Source organism: Rutidosis leptorrhynchoides, chromosome 3 (genome assembly GCF_046630445.1).
Source record: "Rutidosis leptorrhynchoides isolate AG116_Rl617_1_P2 chromosome 3, CSIRO_AGI_Rlap_v1, whole genome shotgun sequence".
NCBI lineage: Eukaryota > Viridiplantae > Streptophyta > Magnoliopsida > Asterales > Asteraceae > Rutidosis > Rutidosis leptorrhynchoides.
In genome coordinates, this window is record NC_092335.1 from 289472742 (window position 1) to 289493913 (window position 21172).

General features: G+C 35.8%; 1 protein-coding gene and 1 long non-coding RNA gene across 2 annotated transcripts; both read right to left on the reverse strand.

Annotated features, from left to right (window-relative positions):
- Positions 1 to 3485: 3485 nt before the first annotated feature.
- Positions 3486 to 4380, reverse strand: LOC139901019 (uncharacterized). Its single transcript, XM_071883761.1, has 3 exons — positions 4302 to 4380; positions 3723 to 4172; positions 3486 to 3500 (listed from the first exon to the last, which is right to left on the reverse strand). Exons 1-3 carry the CDS (start codon positions 4368 to 4370, stop codon positions 3486 to 3488), a joined length of 534 nt encoding a protein of 177 aa, XP_071739862.1. The 5' UTR covers positions 4371 to 4380.
- Positions 4381 to 4525: 145 nt separating this feature from the next.
- Positions 4526 to 5040, reverse strand: LOC139899563 (uncharacterized). The gene is made up of 2 exons (XR_011777580.1): positions 4981 to 5040; positions 4526 to 4891 (listed from the first exon to the last, which is right to left on the reverse strand). It is a non-coding gene; the product is annotated as an uncharacterized lncRNA (long non-coding RNA).
- Positions 5041 to 21172: the final 16132 nt, after the last annotated feature.

Consider the following 21172-nt stretch of genomic DNA (forward strand, 5'->3'; position numbering starts at 1 on the left):
ACGGCAAAGCCTAAAAATCTAGAAGTAAAAATAACTATGGCAAAAACTAAGTTTAAAACTAAATATGAGCTAAAAATACAAATATTACGCTAAAACAATTAAAAAGGGACAAAATATAAAAATATACAAAAAGTTGTAAAAAATACAATTTTTATAAAAATATTATTTATTTAATAAAACTATTAATTTTACAATTTAATTAAACTAATTTAACTAAAATATAAATTAAATAAAAAGTAACTTAAAAATAAAACTAATAATAATAATAATAATAATTAGGGTTTATAATAATAATAATTAATAAATACCCGTAATTAATGATGTTTAGGGTTTTCTGTCACGTGTCAGAAAAGCTCCGCGAGTTGCGGTATTTAAAGTAGCAAACCCCGCGAGTCGCGGGGTTCCAAAATTCAACCCTGGAACAGTTTAAATTTTACGCGTTTTTTTTTTTTTTTGTTTTCTAATTTTCTGTTTTTATATAAATAAAAGATACTTAAATAAAACTTATATTTTTATAAACTAAAATAAAAATAAAGAAAATCAAACTCTTAAAAATATATAAATTTTTGTTTTTCTTTTTATATTTTCGAATATTTAAAACATACTTTTATAAAAACGAATTTTAATAAAAGTAAACCAAAAATCTTTTTTTTTTCTTATATTAGCGTTGCGCTTCCGGCTTTTAAGCGTTTCCCCGGCAGTGGCGCCAAAAATACTTGATGTTTCGCGAGGTGTATACGAAAATAGCTTATATTTTTACAGGAAATACTATTAAATACGATACAATTTTACACAAGATATTTATTTATTTATTGAATGGATATACTTAAACCTTGCTACAACACTTATAGGCAGTGTACCTAATCGTACAGTAGTGTAGTTTTTAGTAAGTCCGGTTCGTTCCACAGGGAATCTTTTTAAACAAAGCTTAACGCTATATTAGTTTACTTTTATAAAAATACAAATATATATATATAAGTAATATTATTATTATAAAAGGGGGGGTTTTTACCGTTTAATGACCGGTTTGTCAATTTTAAAACTTTAGTCACAGTTAAAACCAAATGTAAAATAAATACAAGACTTAAATTAAAGCGTAAAGTAAATAACGATAATGAAATTGCGAATAATAAAAGTGCGATAAAATAAACTTGCGATAATTATAAAGTACGATAATTAAAAGTGCAATTAAATACAATAACAATAAAAATGCGATAATTAGAAGTGCAATTAAATATAAAATAAAGGAAATTAAATATGAAATAAAAGAATTATGCTTATTTAAACTTCCGTAATCATGATGTTTGACGTGTTGATTTTAGTTTTATGCCCATGGGTTAATTGTCCTTTGTCCTGGATTATTTAATATGTCCATACGGATTTTGTCCATAATAGTCCATCAGTCATAAATATAAAAAGCGAAAGCCTTCGTCAAATTATTCTTATTCCGGAAGTCAAATATTCCAACTAATTGGGGATTCGAATTGTAACAAGGTTTTAATACTTTCTTTAATGAATACACCAGGTTATCGACTGCGTGTAAACCAAGGTTTTACTACTTTGTTAACAATTACACCAATTACCCTTGAATGTAATTCACCCCTGTTTCAACAAGTCTATTAACTATTAATCCAGTTTCGTATCCGGTAAAATGAATAATTATTGGTATTTATAGATATCCCGCCCACCGTACCCAGTCAAGCGTATGTGGTTATATATAAATACATCGAATTATAAGTTTGTATATTAAATTAACAAGGTATTGTTTAATTAATATAAAACCCATTAATAACCCATAGTCTAATTTCCACAAGTGTCGTTCTTTTATCCAAACCCCAATTATGGTACAAAGCCCAATTACCCAATTTTAGTAATTAGCCCAACATCATGATTACTTCGGATTAAATAAGCATAATAATAACTTAGCTACGAGACATTAATGTAAAAAGGTTGAACATAACTTACAATGATTAAAAATAGCGTGGCGTTACACGGACAGAATTTCGACTTACACCCTTACAACATTCGCTAACATACCCTTATTATTAGAATTAAAATTAAAATTAGAATTAAAATTATAAATTATAAATATATATTACGTATATATTGAGAGAAGAAGGAAAAAAAGATGATTTTTGCGATCAGAATTCGGTTGCTTTTATAGGGACTTTCAAAACTTGGGGCTCCGCGACTCGCGGCCCTTTTGGCCTTCAAACTCCGCGAGTCGCGGAGTTTGTAAATACAGCTCACCAGCTTTTGGAGTCTTTCTTGCCGACGATTTATTTATAAATATAATATATATATAATTAATATAATTAATTATATATTATATTATATTTATATACATAGTTAACTTGTAATTTTTAGTCCGTTGCGTCGAGCGTTGAGAGTTGACCCATGTCCCGGTTCCGGATTTTCGAACGTCCTTGCGTACAATTTTATATTTTGTACTTTGCGTTTTGAATCTTGTACTCTTGTAATTTCGAGACGTTTCTTATCAATAATTGGAACCTCTTTGATTGTCTTTTGTACTCTTGAGCTTTTTGGTCGTTTGCATCTTCAATTCGTCGAATCTGTCTTTTGTCTTCACCTTTTATTATTTAAACGAATATCACTTGTAAATAGAACAATTGCAACTAAAAGCTTGTCTTTCTTGAGGAATACTGCTATGAAATATATGTTCGTTTTTAGCATTATCAGCCGCCATCCGGCAAGCGGATCACAAACATAAAATGGCAAAATATTATAACAAGAAAGTGCAGCATGTGCAATTTGAAGTAGGTGATTTAGTACTACGTGATAATGAAGCAAGCAGGCAAATCAAATTTAGAAAGCTAGCCCCAAAATGGGAAGGACCTTATAAGGTCATGAAAGTAAATCAGAACGGATCCTACATGCTTGATGCGCCTTCCGGCGAGCAATATGAAAGAGCTTGGAATGCAATGAATTTAAAGAAATTTTATGCGTAGCACTATATGCATGGACAGCTTGATCAACTGTCAAATGCATGAGATATAGTCATAAATGTAAAAATTTCTTTAAAAAATATGAATAATAGCAATTATTCTTATGGCAATATTTTTCAAATTTTATCCGGCCAAGGATTTTTTAGCCCAGGTGTCACATAGCTGTGTGTCATCCCTACCCGCAGAAAGAAAGAGAGCCTTTCGGTGGTAGAAGTACAATCATACTCAAAATGGTTGTATCGATAGTGAGACATGTAGAACTCACTAAAACATCGAAGCGATGAAACGAATCGACAAAAAATGTCATGACACATATACACAAAATACAAAACCAAACAGAAAGCGGATCATAGTGTCCAGCAAAATATCTAAAGGCGAAAATAATTCATAACTTTTCCTCATGAATTTCATGACGGAAGGCGTATGGCGGAGAATATGTTTGTAATATTCATAACTATAATGATTGCAACGTACAATCTTAGTATCTTGAACATTGTTCAGTACAATAATCTTACTAAGTTACATCATATCTTTCTAATATACATAACTAAATGCAATATTAAGCGTTATGTAAAAGCAGATGTATAAAAACATAATGTTTTATTCATTCTGTGGAGTGTAATTCAATACATCATCTATTGTTACATCCGGCCTTTTACACAGATTTTCAAGATCAGAAAACTTTATATTTTCTATTGAGGCACCGGCTTCATCAGCTTCTAAAATAGCATTTTCATTAATTTTTGATGTGATTACCTCAGGAAGAGGATTTAGAAGTTCTGGTAGTTTTTTCTTCATAAAGTTGAAAAAATTTAACCGTTCAGCAGATTTTGCAAGGCGGACAAACTCACGGATTCTGTGAGATAGTGCCTGACAGTTAAAGACACGCTCTACAAGTGTAGGAATGCCAGTTATCATTCGTTTTTCGTTCTCCTCTTTGACTTTAAGCTGTTCCTTCAATATGTTATTTTCCTCAACTAATTTTTCTTTCTCCTTCACTAGTTCATCAATTTTGCTCAGATGCCGTGTTTCTCTGAAAGATAGTACTTTAACTTGCTCCTTATATTCCGCCCTCTGACTGTTGCAATTTTCATAATGCCTCTTCATTGTCTCGTATTCCCTCTTCATCTCTGTGGCTATTCGTTCAGCCTTGGTTACTTTCTCTTTTTCAGCAGATAGCTCCTTATTTGTAGTGACTTCACTGTTCTGCAAATCAGATAGGCATTGAAGGTCATTCAAACCAGAAGCAATGTTCAGAATAACGCTTTGTGCCTTAACTTTCTTGGCATCTGCATCAGATAAGTTGCTAAAAAATTGCGCTAGTGAAGGACACACCATGGCATTCAGAAAAGTCATGAAATCTTCATACGAATGTGGTGGTCCTTTTAAAAGAGAAGAGAGCATGTTTGTGTCAAGATTGGGAAGCGCAATTTATTGTTGAAAAGAACTAGGGCCAGCTCCCTGTTGAGCAGATGACGAAGGAATTTGACCAGTTCTTCTCCTCTTGGCGGAAGGCGGAAGAGTTGCTAAGATAGTGTCGTGATGTGATGCACTAGCTGTTGGAGATAAAGGAAAATTGTTACTTATAAAAGAGTTCCAATATGCTTCACAACATTTCAAAGGTGGCATAAAATATAAGGAAGGGTTTGGATTATAAAATCCACCAGTACTGGGTATGTAAGAAAACAAGTACAGGTTTTGGTATGGAATTTTGCATAATTCAGTGTTGTCATTTTCATTACCCGAGGTACGACGTTCTCTAGAGGCAATCCGATTCATACCTATGTCTTCTTCTTCTCCTTCTTCTTCTTCATCTTCCTCCTCCCTCACTTCATCTGTTTTGGGGGTATCATCAATAATTTTCTCAGTGCTAAAAGTAAGCTGTGAATAACATGATGATCGCATAGCGGTAAGCGGAGTAATTTCTGCAAAAAGTTGAAGCGTCACAGTGATTAAATGGATAGATACAGAAGAACATTTTATTTAAGCATATATAGCAAAAGTAAATGCTTACTCTTTTTCCCAGCAAGAATACAAGCATAACCTTGAGAGATATCCCAATCTTGGCTCATGGATGTCATCGAAAGCATGTGTTCCCCATATTTAATATCATTAATTTGTTCAGCTTTAATCTTCTTAAACAAAAGATTTTCTTTGGTGACGAGTTTTGGAAAGGTAACAAAAATGTTATGCGAATATTTGCGCCATACTCGAGTAGCTGAGTATTGTTTATCAATTACATCTTCATTTATGAAAATAAATGAAGCATACCAGTTATCGCCAGGATGATCAACTGCAGGTTTCAAAAACCCATGGACTTTATTGAATGTAAACCAACCATTTTCATGGTGTGCTATGCGTACCAGATGACAAAATATTCGAATTGATGGCTCAATTTTCCTTGCGTGACAATACATTTCAAAAATCAAGATCTTTCGAATTGATGCTGGTTCGAATTGACCAACAGCAACACCGAAAAATCTGCAAACTTCTAAGAAGAAGGGTGTAAATGGTAAACGTAAGCCAAATCTGAAGATTGAATGGCCATAAATGGCAACTTTTCCAGGGGGCGGTGAACAGGCTCTGGCATTAATTGTAGGAATCACTGGTTCAACACCAGCTAATCTAGGGAAATGTTGCAGTAGCTCGCTTAAATATCTCTCATTTACTCTGCTAGGAATAGCTGCAACATCCTTTATGGCTACCATTAATGTTCTAATGAAACAGAAAATAAAGAAGGTATTAATGGAAGAAGATGAATACTGTAGAAGGAAGTTGTAAACGCGAATTATCGGCTAGGGTTTATGATGGTTAAAAGTAAGAAGATATAACAGCTGTAGTTAGTGGTGAATTGGGGTTTTGTTTTCAGCCACACACGTGTAAGGACAAGATAAAAAGGTGAGTACAGCGAAGAGTCCTTTTACAGCCAAAAGGCGCGTGCGATATTTTAGCAATCATCATGTTATCAGTAAAATTCGCCTATCATTTAATGCCTGTGGTGTGATTCCCAATGCGAAAGGAAAAGGTGAAATGTGAAGATTTTGGTTGGCATGCGTTATCAAAAGTTTAACAACTTAATCATTTTTCAAATGCTTAAGTCCTTAAACTGGGGGGACTTAATGGTGTATCATATCGTATACACACATAAAAGGCATAATGGTTACATAAAAATAGCATCAGGAAGGCTGGAAACAACAGTTTTGTGGAATTATCCATCCAGCGTTCTCCGCTGTATAGGCTGCTCCGTCATGCGTAAGCCCTGAAGGCCGCCTAGCGTGTAAGCCCTCGACGGAGAACGGCACTTTCAGCATAAATTTCGGACCACGAGTAACAGAACGTATCATCATCTGACACGTGTCCCTGAGCAATCTGGTGGACCTAACACTATAAATAGACCCCTTGGGTCGTCATTTTACACAGTTCAGACATTCTGACAACTTTGAGAGCTGAGACTTCACTTCTCTCTTTCTCTCTCTACTTTCTCTCACTAGAAGTTATCCGGCTAGCATTTATACGCTCTGCGGACGACAGATTGATTAAGCCACCCCACAAGTTCTTACACTTGTGTACCGGGTCTGCAGGGATTATTTCCCGAGGGTAAAAATCAATCGGCAACACTCCACCCTCCTAAAAGCTAGATCACTTCTGGTCTCTTGTTGACATACTAAGCCTTACCTCATAAGGAAATAGGTGTTAACATTTATCATTACAAATATTATTTGAGTATTACTATAACAACTATTTTAATAAACAAATGATATATATATAAGGATATATTTAAATACATATAACATAACAAAAATTAATACTTTTATATACAAAAGGAATATATGAAACATATATGTACTATCGATATAAAAGGATATAATTAATAAATTTATATATATATATATATATATATATATATTTGTTCAATTTCCATTATGTATATTAATAAATAAATAAATGATATAGGTTCGTGAATCCGAGGTAAACCCTGCATTGTTCAATATAGTATATATATTTTTACTACAAAATATATTATGGTGAATTTCATATGATCCCTTTTACTCTTTACATTTTTGGGACTGAGAATACATGCACTGCTTTTACAACTGCTTTATTAAATGATTTGGAAATATATTTTGGACTGTGAATACATGAAATGCTTTTATAAATGTTTGACGAGATATACACACGTAAAACATTCCTCGAATGAATTATTATGCAGACAGAAGTTCTGCGGTGTATTATTGAATTATGTGGACAGGATAATTGCCACCATTGAATTATGTGGACATGATAATTGCCACCATTGAATTATGTGGACATGATAATTGCCACCAATTGAAGTGAATGTTATGTATCGAGAAAATGATTTTACACACAGGTTATGTGTATGTTATTTTAGTGCACGAGATATGTGTACGGTTACTAAGATTTATGAAAGATAATTTTGTACATGAGAAAGGTGTACTGTATTTAAAAGATATAGCATGTACATTACAGGTGGGTATAGGATTCGGGCCCATTTGTACCATGCAGCATTTAAATTTTGTGGTCTATCAAAATGATGAATTTTATTGTTTTAAGATAAACCTATGAACTCACCAACCTTTTGGTTGACACTTGAAAGCATGTTTATTCTCAGGTATGAAAGAAATCTTCCGCTATGCATTTGCTCATTTTAGAGATATTACTTGGAGTCATTCATGACATATTTCAAAATACGTTGCATTCGAGTCGATGAGTTCATCAAGAATATTATTAACTCAATTATAGTTAGATTTATTATGAAATGGTATGCATGCCTGTCAGCATTTGATGAAATGAATGTTGTCTTTTAAAAACGAATGCAATGTTTGTAAAATGTATCATATAGAGGTCAAGTACCTCGCGATGTAATCAACTGTTATGAATCGTTTATAATCAATATGGACTTTGCCCGGATGCATTAGGATGGGTCTTTATAGTTGGTATCAGAGCGGAGGTCTTAGTGAACCAGGTCTGCATTAGTATGTCTAACTGATAATTCGTTAGGATGCATAAGTAAGTCTGGACTTCGACCGCGTCTGCATGTCAAAAATTTTTGCTTATCATTTTGTCAGAAATCATCTGCTTATCATCCTTAGGAAATTACCTACTCATTATTCTTAGTCTAGACACGTTTTACTGCATTGACTGCATGAATAGTGTATAGACAAAATTCATATCTTAGCGTATCTGACAATTCATATCTTAGAGTATCTGACAATTCATATCTTAGCGTATCTGTTACTGTAGACCTTGCCTGATATCTCTCGTAAATTTCTCCTTAATTTAAGGGATTCTGGTACTATATATATCTATGTAAATTATGCATTGAGAATACCATCTAACTATCAATTACTGTCACTAAACTTTTCATATCAAAAATCTTTCCTGAGATCGCGTAAGATGGCCTCTACGAATCGACCAAGTTCCTCTGACTCCGAAGACAGCGTGACAGGAGCACATCAATTGATCAACTATCATGATTACTGGAGAAAATGGGAGTGGGTTCGCGACATACTCACCCTATGGAGAAGGGAAGAAGGTACTCCATATTATGAATCGAATCTACCACCTAACCTTGGAGTACTCGACCCGCTCACCGGCGAACCTGTTCGCAACACCGTTTATACCCTTTTTGCTAGAATTTTTCATCTTGAGGCTACCATTAACGGAACTAGAGAAGATATCCAATCTCTACCTCACACTGATAACCAACCAGGGTTAGTAGAAGAAGTTAAAGAACTCCGAGCTCGAGTGTTAACTTTAGAGAGCACGGTACACAGTTTGCAAGCACCAGCAGTATCACCAACACCAGTCACATCACCAACCTTAGCACCAACAGCACTAGTACCACCAACAACAACATCCACATCACCAGCTTCGGCATCTCATTCTGTACCTCGAGTATAATCATCGTTCTACATGACGTTCTACATCATTTATCTTCGTTCGACATGATGATTATGTAAACTCTAATGTTTTAGAGATGATATATTCTTGTTCAAACAGTAAATCAAATGAGTTTAATATCATATTAACTCATTAAATCCATGATTACATCTGAAGAAAATATATATGTATATATGTTTTCATAAAGAGTGTAATTAATAGTTCTTTGTACAACTTGTTAATGGTGAAAATATTTTAACGGGTAGGTAATACTCGAGGAATATTTAAATTTCACATTAATAAGTACACTGTACATTCTTTCAAATCTAATTCAACAGTCATTTAATATCCTACTTACATCCACCGATATGCAAATCCGTTCAGCACAGAATAACCATTTTCATCCAAATTTCATATTTGGATTTTGATTTATCAGAATCCAACAAGTGGCACAATGAAGAAAACATTTGACGGAATAAAACTTGTTAGAAACAAACAAATTAACTATGGGAAATTTTTTTAAGAATCCACGCTAACAAAATCCTAGCTAACTGTGGACAAATCAACTGAGGACTACCAACAGTGGACAATTAAAATTAATTAAAATATTGATTATAACATATGAAACTAAACAATTCTTCAAGTTTGCCATTTGATTTCATCTTAAACCTCATTTTTATCTTGACGATTACAATCTGCGTTCAAACCTTTCATGATTCTTGAAAATACCTCAATCGAAAGGATGAACCAGCCGCATTTCATTTACGGAGGGAAAGATCTATGCATATAGTTATGCACCTGGAAACTCTCGAAAACCTGAGTAAACATTTAACACATAGCTATGTTAATGATGCGGGTGAGCTGGGCAATGTAACCAGCAACACAGCCAGCTCGAGCTCAAAAGATGTTACACCCGAATCAGGCCAAGCAATGGTCGTGTTGCCATCTATTTCGTATCATCTAAGTGTTTTTGGAGCTGGTTCAAGAAGCTCAGGGGTGACCCTACTTCAGTCCTTAAACTGAAGTAGTTATGCTTTCATGAATAAATTTTTGATAGTTGAAGGCAAGCCAGCAACGAAGAAGAACCAGCTAGCCGGACCAGCAAATGAGCTTTAGTTTAGTAAGTAAAGCTTTAATTCACTCAGCCGGGTAACCAGCAAATCGAGCCAGCAAAGTTATACTTAGGCGAACCAGCTAGTTCAACCAGCTAAAGAATTTTAGTTCAATCAGCACACAAAACTCTAGTACAACCAGCACGCGATGCTATTTTCTGTCTGAATGGCCAACTTGCTGATACAATTCAAAGTTTACTTATGCTTTTCAATAAAATGGTCAGGTCATGTGCTTAACACGTGTGCGGCTGTTCTAGAAGAATGTTAGCTGTCCAAGGAAGATTCACATTTATCATTGGATGCTTTTATCATGGGAAGGAGCACTAACAAATGGCAGGCTTTTTGCAGATTGTGTCCTTTATTCTTATTGGCTAATTTGTAATTGTTTGTCCTTTTTTTGTCTCCATTTCCTTTTTATGTTTTTGTGTTATTTAGAAAATAGTTGTTAAGCTTCTACTATAAATAGAGAGCTCTTGTAATTGTAAAACTTGGTTGATGATTGAATGAAAAGTTTGATAGAGCTTATCTATTTACAAAATCTCTGTGTCTTTACGAATCTTAGATTCCGGTGGTTAAGAGTGGTTTCTTTATCAGTGTTTGTGGTGTTACTTTATCAAACATTGTGGTGAAATCCAAATCTTCATTTCTGATATTATAGTTGTGGTGGAATCTTTATCAGCTGTAGTTGAAGATTTGGAGTGTTTCTAGATCTCTAGTTGTGGTGGTATCTTTATCAATTCGGGGTTTAGATTCTTCTATCCTTTGTGTTCTTATTTCAGAGTTTTATACTCTGTTTTGGGGTTGTTGCTGTTACAATTTGGGGGTTTGTGTTCAGATCTGTTTAAGTGAAGAAAGCTTGTTCTAAATTGCGTTTTTAAAGTCATAATTACGCATCAAAGTGGTATCAGAGCTTAGGTTGTTCAAATCGAAGCTTTCTTATCATTTTTATTGTTGTTTCAGTTCATACTCTGTTTTAGAGCTGTTAAGCCTTATTTCAGATCTGGGTTTCTATTTGTTGTTGAAGGTTTATTTCAGATCTGATATTTGAAATGGCTGATATTCCAAGGAATATGACTCTTGAAGAAGCTCATAATCTTAGAAGAGATAGAGCTATTGAAGCTCTACAACATCAGATGGAAAGAATGGTTAACTTGTTGGAAGATGATGTTCCAAGAAGAAATAGAATTAGATCTGAAAATGGAGATACAACTATTGTGTCTTCTAGTACTGAATCTGAGGATGGTAGCCAATCTACTGATGGATCTCATGCTTCTTCACAAAGAAGAAGAAGGCATAGGAAAAAGGCTGATGATTTGAAAGATATCAAGATAGATCCACCTGATTTTGAAGGATCCTCTAATCCTGAAGATTACTTTGAATGGGTTCAGGCCATGGATAGAATTATGGAGGTTAAAGGCTACGATGATAAAAAGGCCTTTAAAATTGCTGTAATCAGATTAAAGAAGTATGCTTCAATGTGGTATGATAATCTAAAAAAAGAAAGGCAATATGAAGGGAAGAAAACAATCAAAACCTGGTCCAACTTAAAAGAGTGTATGCAAAAGAGGTTTGTTCCTCAAGCTTACAAGCAAGAGCTGTATATCCAGATGAATACACTCAAGCAAGGCAGCATGAATGTTGTTGATTACATCAGAGAGTTTGAGCAGCTCAAGATTCGTACAAATGTTAAAGAAGCTAAAGAACACACTATAGCAAGATTCGTTGGAGGCTTAAATGCATCTATTGCTGATCAAGTTGAAATGCAGCCTCTATGGACTTTTGAGAGTGCTTGCAAGCTGGCTATTCAAGTAGAGAAACAAGCAAAGAAGAAAATTAATTTTAAGCCTTATTCCAAGCCAGCTGTGCTGCCTATGAAGGGTCAATCATCTATGCTGCCTAGGCATAGCGAGGCAGCATCCAAAGTATCTAAAGGCAAAGAGCATGTTGTAGCTGGTCCTAAAGATGATAGGAGGAAATGCTTCAAGTGCCATGGATTTGGGCATTTTCAAGCTCAATGTCCTAACCAGCGTGCTCTTACACTAAAGGAGATTGAAGATTTGGAAGGGGGTTTTGAAACTGAGCCAGCATATGATGAATCTGATAGTGAAGAGTTTGTTGCTGCTGATATTGGAGAGTTTCTAATGATTCGAAGGGTAATGCACTCAGCTGAAACTATTGAAGATAAGAGTCAGCGTGAAAACATCTTTCATTCAAGATGCACAGTCAAAGGCAAAGTGTGCAGTCTGATTGTTGATGGGGGCAGCTGTGCAAACGCAGTATCTGCTCACATGGTGGAAAAGCTTGAGCTGGTTACAAAGAAGCATCCTCATCCATACAAACTTCAATGGATTAACCAAGGCAGTGAGGTAAAGGTTACTCGCCAAGTTACTGTTCCATTTTCAATTGGTACTGTTTATCAGGATGAGATTACTTGTGATGTTATTCCTATAGATGCTTGTCATTTGATGCTTGATAGACCTTGGTTATTTGATAAGTATGTCTATCATAATGGACACCAAAATACTTATTCAATGTATGTGAATGGAAAGAAGATCACCCTCACTTCTTTAAAGCCTAGTGAAATACCTAGAGCTGATCCTACTGTTATGAATGATAAAGCTTTATTTATGACTCAAGCTGAAGTTGATACTGAGTTAAAGGGTGGTACTGGTGCTTATCTATTGCTGATGGTTAAAAGTGATGAGTTGAACCAGCATGATGAAATACCAGCTAGGGTAAAGCCATTGTTATCCGAATTTGCTGATGTGTTTCCTACTGAGTTACCTACTGGTTTACCACCAATCAGGGGTATTGAACATCAAATTGATCTTGTACCTGGATCTGTTGTTCCTAATAAAGCAGCTTATCGATGTTCCCCTCATGAAGCAAAAGAATTAGAAAAGCAAGTTAATGAGTTGGTTGCCAAGGGATATGTTACAACCAGCATGAGTCCTTGTTCAGTACCAGCTTTACTGGTTCCAAAGAAAGATGGTTCTATGAGAATGTGTGTAGACAGCCGAGCTATTAACAACATCACCATCAAGTATAGGTATCCCATACCTAGATTAGATGATATGCTAGATGAGCTGCATGGTTCTTGTGTGTTTTCCAAAGTTGATCTTAGAAGTGGGTATCATCAGATTCGAATGAAAGAAGGAGATGAATGGAAGACAGCTTTCAAGGTCAAAGGTGGATTATTCGAGTGGTTGGTTATGCCTTTTGGGTTGTCTAATGCACCCAGCACATTCATGAGGCTTATGAATGAAGTGCTCAGGCCACTTATTGGTCAGTTTGTGGTTGTTTACTTTGATGACATCCTAGTGTACTCGAAAACTAAAGAAGAACACTTGGATCATCTGAGGAAAGTATTTGAGCTATTAAGGCAGAATCAGTTATATGCAAAGCTGGAGAAGTGTAATTTCTTTGTCAGCAAAGTAGTGTTTCTTGGATATGTGGTTTCTGAAGAAGGAATTTCAATGGATCCATCTAAGGTGGAAGCAATCAGATCATGGCCTAGTCCTTCTACCATCACTGAAGTCAGAAGTTTTCATGGTTTAGCTTTATTCTATAGAAGATTTATCAAAGACTTCTCCACAATTGTTGCTCCAATTACTGATTGTATGAAGAAAGGGGTATTTGAATGGTCTAGTTCTGCCCAATCAGCATTTGAATCATTGAAAGAAAAGCTAAATTCAGCACCTATACTTGCTTTACATAATTTTGATATGCTATTTGAACTTGAATATGATGCAAGTGGTGTTGGCATTGGAGCTGTGCTAGTGCAAGGAAAAAGACCAGTAGCTTATTTTAGTGAAAAGCTAAATGGGTCAAAGCTGAATTATAGCACTTATGATAAAGAGTTTTATGCCATCATTCGAGCTGTTGATCATTGGTCACATTATTTGAAGCCAAGGCAGTTTGTTCTCTTTTCTGATCATGAAGCATTAAAATACATTAATGGGCAGCACAAATTAAATCCAAGGCATGCAAAATGGGTTGAATTCTTGCAGATGTACTCCTTTGTGTCTAAACACAAGGCTGGTACTTCTAATGTTGTTGTTGATGCTCTTTCAAGAAGATATTCTTTGTTGTCAATTCTGGAAGCTAGAGTTCTTGGATTTTCATTTGTTAAGGAGTTATATGAAGCTGATCCAGACTTTGCTCCTATTTTGAACTGTTCTCCTGCTGAGTCCAAAAGAGATTATGTTGAGCAAGATGGTTTTCTATTCAAGGGCAGCAGATTGTGCATCCCAAAAGATTCAATCAGGGAGTTGCTGATTAGAGAAGCACATGGAGGTGGTTTAGCTGGTCATTTTGGGATCAACAAGACATTGGATATCCTAAGTGAACACTTCTACTGGCCATGTATGGATAAAGATGTTAAAGCTGTGATTAATCGTTGTGCTACCTGCTGTCAAGCTAAGTCAACTTTTCACAAGGGTTTATATACTCCTCTTCCTGTTCCCAACCAGCTATGGGAAGATTTGAGCATGGATTTCATTATTGCTTTTCCAAGGACTCAGCGAGGCAAGGATTCTATTATGGTTGTTGTTGACAGGTTTTCAAAGATGGCTCATTTCATTGCCTGCAACAAAACCAATGATGCTACTATTGTTGCTACTTTATTCTTCAAAGAAATTGTTCGTCTTCATGGAGTTCCCAAAACCATTGTGTCTGATCGAGATACAAAGTTCTTAAGCTATTTTTGGAAGACATTATGGAAGCTGCTTGGAACAAAGCTTTTATTCAGCACTTCTCACCATCCCCAAACTGATGGTCAAACTGAAGTTACCAATAGAACTGTGGGAATGCTGCTGAGAGCACTTGTGAAGAAAAGTTTGAAGGAGTGGGATTTGAAGCTTGCTCAAGCTGAATTTGCTTTTAACAGAGCACCTAATTACTCCACAGGAAAATCACCATTTAAAATCTGCTATGGTGCAAATCCACTCACACCCATTGATCTGATTCCTTTTGCAATTGAGCCTAAGGTAAGTGTTGATGCAGTAGCAAAGGCCAAAGAAATAAAGAAGCTGTATGAGCAAGTGAGGGCCAAAATTGAGAAGACCAACCAGCAATACAAGGCTAAGTCTAACCAGCACATAAAGCAGCCCACTTTTATTCCTGGTGATCTTGTTTAGATTCATCTAAGGAAGGATAGGTTCCCAGCAAAAAGGAAGAACAAGCTGATGCCAAGAGCTGAGGGTCCATTTAAAGTGTTGGGAAAAGTTGGTGATAATGCTTACAAAGTCGAGCTACCTGGTGATACTGCTGTGTCTAGCACATTTAATGTGGGTGATTTGATGCCATACTTGAAGATGACAACCTCGAGAACTTGAGGTCAAGTTCCTTTTTAGAGGGGGAGGATGATGCGGGTGAGCTGGGCAATGTAACCAGCAACACAGCCAGCTCGAGCTCAAAAGATGTTACACCTGAATCAGGCCAAGCAATGGTCGTGTTGCCATCTATTTCGTATCATCTAAGTGTTTTTGGAGCTGGTTCAAGAAGCTCAGGGGTGACCCTACTTCAGTCCTTAAACTGAAGTAGTTATGCTTTCATGAATAAAGTTTTTGATAGTTGAAGGTAAGCCAGCAACGAAGAAGAACCAGCTAGTCGGACCAGTAAATGAGCTTTAGTTTAGTCAGTAAAGCTTTAATTCACTCAGCCGGGTAACCAGCAAATCGAGCCAGCAAAGTTATACTTAGGCGAACCAGCTAGTTCAACCAGCTAAAGAATTTTAGTTCAATCAGCACACGAAACTCTAGTACAACCAGCACGCGATGCTATTTTCTGTCTGAATGGCCAACTTGCTGATACAATTCAAAGTTTACTTATGCTTTTCAATAAACCGGTCAGGTCATGTGCTTAACACGTGTGCTGCTGTTCTAGAAGAATGTTAGCTGTCCAAGGAAGATTCCCATTTATCATTGGATGCTTTTATCATGGGAAGGAGCACTAACAAATGGCAGGCTTTTTGCAGATTGTGTCCTTTATTCTTATTGGCTAATTTGTAATTGTTTGTCCTTTTTGTCTCCATTTCCTTTTTATGTTTTTGTCTTATTTAGAAAATAGCTGTTAAGCTTCTACTATAAATAGAGAGCTCTTGTAATTGTAAAACTTGGTTGATGATTGAATGAAAAGTTTGATAGAGCTTATCTATTTACAAAATCTCTGTGTCTTTACGAATCTTAGATTCCGGTGACTAAGAGTTGTTTCTTTATCAGTGTTTGTGGTGTTACTTTATCAAACATTGTGGTGAAATCCAAATCTTCATATCTGATATTATTGTTGTGGTGGAATCTTTATCAGCTGTAGTTGAAGATTTGGAGTGTTTTTAGATCTCTAGTTGTGGTGGTATCTTTATCAATTTGGGGTTTAGATTCTTCTATCCTTTGTGTTCTTATTTCAGAGTTTTATACTCTGTTTTGGGGTTGTTGCTGTTACAATTTGGGGATTTGTGTTCAGATCTGTTTAAGTGAAGAAAGCTTGTTCTAAATTGCGTTTTTAAAGTCATAATTACGCATCAGTTAATGTCTTTAGTGTTGTTATTCCTCAAAATAACTTTGCAATCCCTTTCCAAATTAGTCAATTTTTTCACAGCTCCAGCAAGTCAACTTCGACTTTTTGTCGAAACAACCTTATTATAACCTTGATTTATATGTGTACTCTTTTGTTGTTATCGGGAAACCTTTTATATTCCATCATATTATCAGCAGACGTACCAACAACCTCGTTGCTCCTTGGTTTAAATCACAAATCACTATATTTATCTATTAAAGTCTCGTCATGTACTCATCCGCATCTTGTAACGAGAACTGCCATAACAATTACCAGGAATCAATAATCAGTACTTTGAAAACTCACAGCATATCTACATCAACAATTATATGTATGACATTTATCTCTTAGAATTACGATCTCTCATTTTGAAATTCTGAAAAGCACTCAGTCACAAATCAATACTCTTACTGTTGAAAAAGCTGAATGAAGCAACAGAAACTGTAGACAACCGTAAACGGCCTTAATCGTCGGAAGTTTAATGATAAAGAATAGTATGTTGGAAAAGCTCAGAAAAGTTGGAACTGAAAAACGGATTGAGCTAACCGCGAAGGAGACCAAGGACAAATGCAAGGACCATACCCTATATTCAAAGAATCCAAAGTAGTTCCGGATCCGTTGAAATCTTTAGAGAATATCTTGCTTTGAAGTCATGTTAAAATTTTACGGAAAATCTTTATCTATCAACCATCGAACTTAGAAATTCCAAAATATCATCATCAATATCTTCGATATTTCTGAGGATATTTTCGTAAATATTCTCGTCCGAAATTATATACCTCTTCGTGCTTCCTGTGTATCATTATATTGGAAACATTCAATAGAAAATCTATTACCGAATGGCGGATTATGCGAAACTATGAAGGAAGCCGTGGACAAATCATAAAGAATAAGTTTGACTTCAAAGAATCCAAATGATTCTGTTTCTGATGAAATCTTTAGCGAATACCTTGCTTCCGAATCTAAACCCTTACGGATAAATCTTCTTCATCATCCTTCGATATTAGAAATTCCAGGAAATCATCGTATCTTTCATTATAAATGTCCTCCATATTTCTGAAGATATTTTCATAACTGTTCTTATCTGAAATTATTAATCTCTTCGTGCTATCAGTGTTACATGTAACATCCCGCGTTTTTCCGTTAAATTTAATTTTAACACCGTCTTTTTTTTTTTAACATAATCTTTCGTATTTAAATTAATAGTTCCGCTGAGTAACGTTCATAATAATCCCGTTATTCAATTATAACATCACTCGTCTACTCGAGCGTTTTTAAAATATTCGTTTGGTTAATTCCCGCACCCGCTTTGAAACTTGAGGGACTAAACTTGCCAAGGGGGCAAAGAGATGACTAGGTCAACTAGTCAACCTTCACCCTCCTCCATTCAATCACCTCCACCTCTCTCTCTTTCTCTCTATCAAGAACACACACACAAACACCCAAATTCAATCATTCATCATCTAAATTCAATCTTGGAAGCTCACAACAAATCCGATTACATTTTCGTGATCCTCTCTTCATCCTCTACATTTTGATACAAACTTCATCTCGTTTGGGTAACATTTCTAAAACTCTAGATTTCTTTAAATTCGTGTTTTTGACTTGAAATTGTGTTAGTTAGTGTCTATGGCTCGTGTATAACATGAATATATGTTTTGTTTGCTCGATTCGTTGTTTTGAGTAACTAGTTTGAACATTTGAAATGGGTTAGCTTAATCCTTGATTTTGGATGAGTTAATGTTGTTAGATTGTTAAAGTGCATGTTTTAATTGTGTTACTAGTATCACTAGCTTCGTTTTGATGCGTAGGTTGATTAAGGAAACTTCAAAAACATGAATATTGATTTTTGCGGATTTTGGTTAGGGTTTGATAGACTTAAAACGAGCTTTTGATGTTTCGAATGCCATGAAATGTTATTAGTAAGTGTTTAGTTGTAATGTATGCTCCATTACCTTCAAAACGGCATATCGTATGTGTAAATTGGATTCCCGAATCATAAAATACGTTTTACGAACTTGAAACTTTGAAAATAAACCTTTCTTGATCAATTGACGAGTTTTCGGTTATTGTAAATGATGTTTTTGATTAATGATATGTGGTTAGTTGTATTCCTTGTCGAAATAGCTTTCCGATGATATAAAATACATGTTCTAATTGTTTGCGGATCATAAAATGTGATTGTTTGTGTTTTGGTTCGTGCATACTTTGAAAACTGACCAGAATTCTCTGGCCAGGTAGTGGCGCGGCGCGCCACATCCCCGCGCGGCGCGCGGAATCGCCTGGCCAGATTCTGCTCACTTTGGCGCATTTCACGCGAAATGTTTGACTAGCTATCGACCTCCGATTCACATGAAACTTGTTCTAATATGCTTATATATGAATAAAAACCTCAGAAAAATAGTTCGGGACCGAACCCGAACGTGTTGACTTTTTCGTTGACTTTGACCAAGTTTGACTTTTAGTCAAACTTAACCAAACTTTTATACAATCATTCTAACATGCTTTTATACTTGTTTCTTGTATGAAACTTGACAACGTGATTCACATGCTATACTTAATTGAGTCGTAACGAGCCATAGGACTAATTGAACACATTTCACCCGACTTTGTGTCGTAACCGGTTAATTGATATAACTTACTTGTCTAGGTCAAGGCTAAGCAACTTTCATGCACACGTTTACTTGTTGAAGTACCTTTATACTCGTGCACTCGAGGTGAGATCATAGTCCCACCTTTTCAACAACTTTTTATACTTTTAAATCGTGGGCTGAGAAAACATATACTTTGTTAGATTTTGTACTACTTACTTTTATACTTTGAACACAAGTACAAGGAAAACAAACATTCCACAGCGAGTTAGAACAAAAATCCTCAATTCGATTATCATTAGTTACACTTGCAGGGTGTAAGCGAGAACTTATATTGTGTGGCCATACGGGTTTGACAAACCCTCATTACGGACGGTTCGCTACCGTCTACGGATGAAATATATTTTCGGGAAACAGTGTATGTTCTAACACTATTGTGATGGGGTTCTATGGAAGGAAACGTTAAGTCTTGATAATTGAGTGCTCGCGAATCAACTTTTGGAATGCAACTTTTGGATGATCAATTTATGGAAATACTAAATCTTGTGGTTCAAAATATAACTTTTATTAATACACCTATGATTTCACCAACGTTTTTCGTTGACAGTTTTCTATATGTTTCTCAGGTTCATACATGGCTATTTGCTACATGCTTCCGCGTACATTCATACTTGCTTGGGGTCAAGCATACATGCATACACTCTGATTTCATGCTTGGAGTCAAGCATACATACATGCATACGCTAGTGATAGCACCTTTGGATTCAAACATTTGTCTACTTACTTACGCTATTTATAGCAACTGTGGTTTCAAACTAATTATGTCGCAAGTTATTTCATTTATACTTTATAACTTTGTAAACTTAAACTTATTGTCGATCCGTTTGGTAAACTAAACTTTGTACCTTTCAAGTGAACGCGACATAATTTTGGTCAAACGAGTCTCATATAGGGACTACGACCACGCTACGGGACCTAAGTAGTCGACGCCGTCAATGACGATTTGGTCGGGTCGCTACAGATGGTATCAGAGCGTTGGTTGTAGGGAACTAGGACGTGCATTAGTGTGTCTAACAGAGTCGTTAGGACGCATTAGTGAGTCTAGACTACAACCGGGTAGTTAGCATTTGCATTCTGACATACATTTGCTATAGATAGCACTTACTTGACTACTTGTGCATTATACTTGAATCATTCTTAGGCAAACTTTTTAATGGTACCCAACCTTCATCATACGAATTCGTATTCCGCCACTTTTTGGTAACACACGTAAATTCATGATTCATACACGTATGGATGACGACGACTTCGTTAGTCACACTCGTTCGGGAACTCTGTCTCCCGGATTGTTATTTGCCACCGTTTCAACTTACTATCGGTTTCCCACTGGTGTTTCTTACTATCTACTTTTTAGTGTTACTACCATCACTACTCTAGATGAGTATCGTCACCACTATTTATCGCTACGGTTGCGTACTACTTGTTATCATGACTCGTTACTCTTTTTATACCTAAATACATTATTGTTTGAATCGAACCGATTTGACGTTAATAATCATTTATACTCTTCCCGCGGGGAAACGCTTCTTTAGAGTTGTAGAAACTATTTCGATTTAATACGAGTCACGTTTGAGACGTCGTTACATTTTGTTCATTTTAGATTTTCGCGATGACACGAACTTGAGTCTATGGAGTGATGTGGGAATGGAGGTATGAGTTAGCATAATATAACTACACTCGATCAACGTAGTTATATTACGGTAAGACATACCAAAGTTCTAGTGACGCGTGATGGTGGTTAGACTCGATCAACCTAAACACCACCATGTGCCATGTACATGACTTCATCCTTTCAGGTTTGGACATCCGAAACTCCGAGAATATTTATAACAACCATACCGGGGACACCCCTTCAATTATTGTCAAATTATATTCATGCTTCCGAATGAATTACCGATTCCATTCGACTTCAACCGTATGTCACATGGGTATACTAGCTCGTCCTCGCGCAGTCTTGTTGACTAACTACAATTTACTCGTTATGCTC